The sequence below is a fragment of the Triticum aestivum genome, unplaced genomic scaffold (genome assembly GCF_018294505.1).
Source record: "Triticum aestivum cultivar Chinese Spring unplaced genomic scaffold, IWGSC CS RefSeq v2.1 scaffold222914, whole genome shotgun sequence".
In the NCBI taxonomy this organism is placed as follows: Eukaryota; Viridiplantae; Streptophyta; class Magnoliopsida; order Poales; family Poaceae; genus Triticum; species Triticum aestivum.
Genome location: NW_025241392.1, coordinates 1 through 2,416, shown reverse-complemented (window position 1 = coordinate 2,416; position 2,416 = coordinate 1). Strand labels below are relative to the sequence as shown.

Here is a 2,416-nt window from a genome sequence, read left to right as displayed (position 1 = left end):
CATATGATACTGGTGGTGTGGAGTATTATTTAAAGAAACTATCGAGATACAAGGAGAACTTGGATATATTTGTAGAGAAACTATTTATTCTTAAAATAACTTTTAGATACCATTTTGGAAATTGATTTAAATTATGCGCTCGGTAGAGCCCGGTCTCACACTCTCTCTCTGTCTCTCTCTGTCTCTCTCTGTGTGTCTCTCTCTCTTCTATTGGGCCACAAGAAGCCGAGAGGCGTGACTGGTAGCCAAAACTGGTTTTTCATCCATGCGCCTTGGTCATTTTCTTTTACGGGAGCCTTGATCATTTTCGTTTCAAAAGAAAGGACAAATCAACCTAGTCTTCTCCAGTCTATGCAAGGAAGGTTCTAGCTACTGTATATTTTTTCAGGCTACAAGGTTGCTAATAATTGACTCGGTCTAGTCGTTGGCTCTTTCTGCTGCCACTTCCATTCTTTGAGATTTTATCTAAGCATCTAGTTTAAATATTCCACATCTGCAACTAGCAAGCTCAGCAGTTCCACCCTTAGAGAAGAGCAGGGATAGTAAGCTCCCAGTTCTTCACCTCCTCTCTCGTCTCTCTTTCTCAGTTATTCATTAATTCCCAAGTTTGAGGTGGTACGTACTAATTCCTCTTTATCCCTACCGCCCAGATCCCTTCTTGGATCTCTTCTATCCAGATCTCAACCACACAGTTTTGAGATGGTACGTACTAATTCCTCCTTATCTCTTCAGCACAGTCTACTGTATTTCCTTTTTGTTTGACAGCTGAAAGTATCAAGTAGCGAACGAGATCAAGAACACCAGTACAGCAGTTTTTTGTTGATAATTCGGTTTACGTATATTAACACATGCGAAGCAGTCATGTCACTTTGTTGAACAATCTCATAGTATATTATAGATGCTGGCAAAAACTAAGTTTGAAAAAGGAAAACATACACGATGCTGGTAAATGCCAAAACTAAGTCAGTTGATCCCCCGAATATAGATTTGTTAGATGTCTAGCTTGAACAAAGTAAACTTACAAATATAGTGTTACCTCAAGAACTTACTTATTTTATATGCATATAATTATGCGATAACCATTGTATTGGAGAAAGTCTGCTTTCCCGAACCAAATATAATGGCTTTGGGTTCTTAAATTCGACAACCCTGCCAATTTGGCTTTTGCTTTACAAAACCCGCTCAGTTTCGTTGATTGTGATATGACAAGGGTTTTACACACATGCATCCCAGTCAAAAAAATGAATTTAATCAAACTAAATTATCTGTGCAACCAAAGACAAAAAAACTCCAGAAATTACTAAAATAAAAGAAACTATTATAGTAATATAGGAAATACATAAAAAAAATTATAAACCAAGAAGAAATTTTAGAATCAACCTGGCAAACTAGGTAATTAGAGCAAACTTTGAAATAATTTCTGAACATTAACTTCGAAAGAAACTTTTAACTATCATTTATGTATATGTACTATTTTAGGTCTTCTCAGATTTGCTAGTTTTGTAGACAAATAATTTTTAAAAAATTCTAAATGTTTGGATTACAGGTTTTTCCCCAAAATTCAAACAATCATCAATATATTATTTAGCTTCTCATTTTAATTTTTTTATGATTATAAATAAATTTCATTTTTTTATATTTTTATCTAATTTTCAGTAGATTTTTTCACTCTAAACATATTCTTACTTGTTGCTAATTACTTGGCAATGACGTAATGTTGGGGGTTCTAATATTGATTTAGGTTGGACTATTGAACCGTTCCCGTGGCTTGGCGGAAGGTGTGGCGGTTATGATATGCCCAGTGCTTCTCGCACTTGCTCTAAACATAGTTGACCTCAATGATGAAGTCTACGGACATGGAGTCCCCATTGCCTTGATTGCCATGGCAGGCTTTACTTTGATCACCGGCATTTGCCCCTTCATGGTGTGCTGCTTCTTACAAGGGTGCCCCAGAAGTAGCGTGATTCTGGCAATCACTTCGTCTGCTTGTCTCGTCATGCTCGCCTGTTTCATTGCACACTTCATTATCTTCAAATCCATTTTTATCACCCTTGGAGTCATCTGTGGAATTTTCCTCATGCTGCGAACCGTCTGCTACTACTACTACTACTTGTATGATAGACCAAATGGCAATGTTCCAGAACACACGGCCATAATGCAAAGCGTACTGGATGAATCACATGAGTTCTTGACCGGCATCACTGGAATTCTTTTTCTGGGGTTCCAAGGTTTGACTCTTGATGGTGACGTTCGGACAATAAGTCGCATGGGCGGGGAACCAATGGGTTACATCAGCTTCATCTTCATCACTCTAGGTGTGGGATCAATGCTCCTCACGATGACCCCACCTAAAAGTTTTGGAGAGAGAAAAGTTGTGCGTCTGACTCTCCTCCTTGATTGCTTCATGGCGGGTGGT

The 2,416-nt window shown here is 38.2% G+C and overlaps 1 protein-coding gene across 1 annotated transcript; it reads left to right on the top strand.

Moving 5' to 3' along the window:
* Nucleotides 1–631: 631 nt before the first annotated feature.
* LOC123176852 (uncharacterized) lies at nt 632–2,407 on the top strand (the record flags this gene model as incomplete). Its single annotated transcript, XM_044590883.1, has 2 exons — nt 632–702; nt 1,742–2,407. Coding segments are annotated over exons 1-2 (669 nt in total), but the record flags the coding sequence as incomplete, so codon positions are not given.
* Between the last annotated feature and the right edge of the window lie 9 nt (nt 2,408–2,416).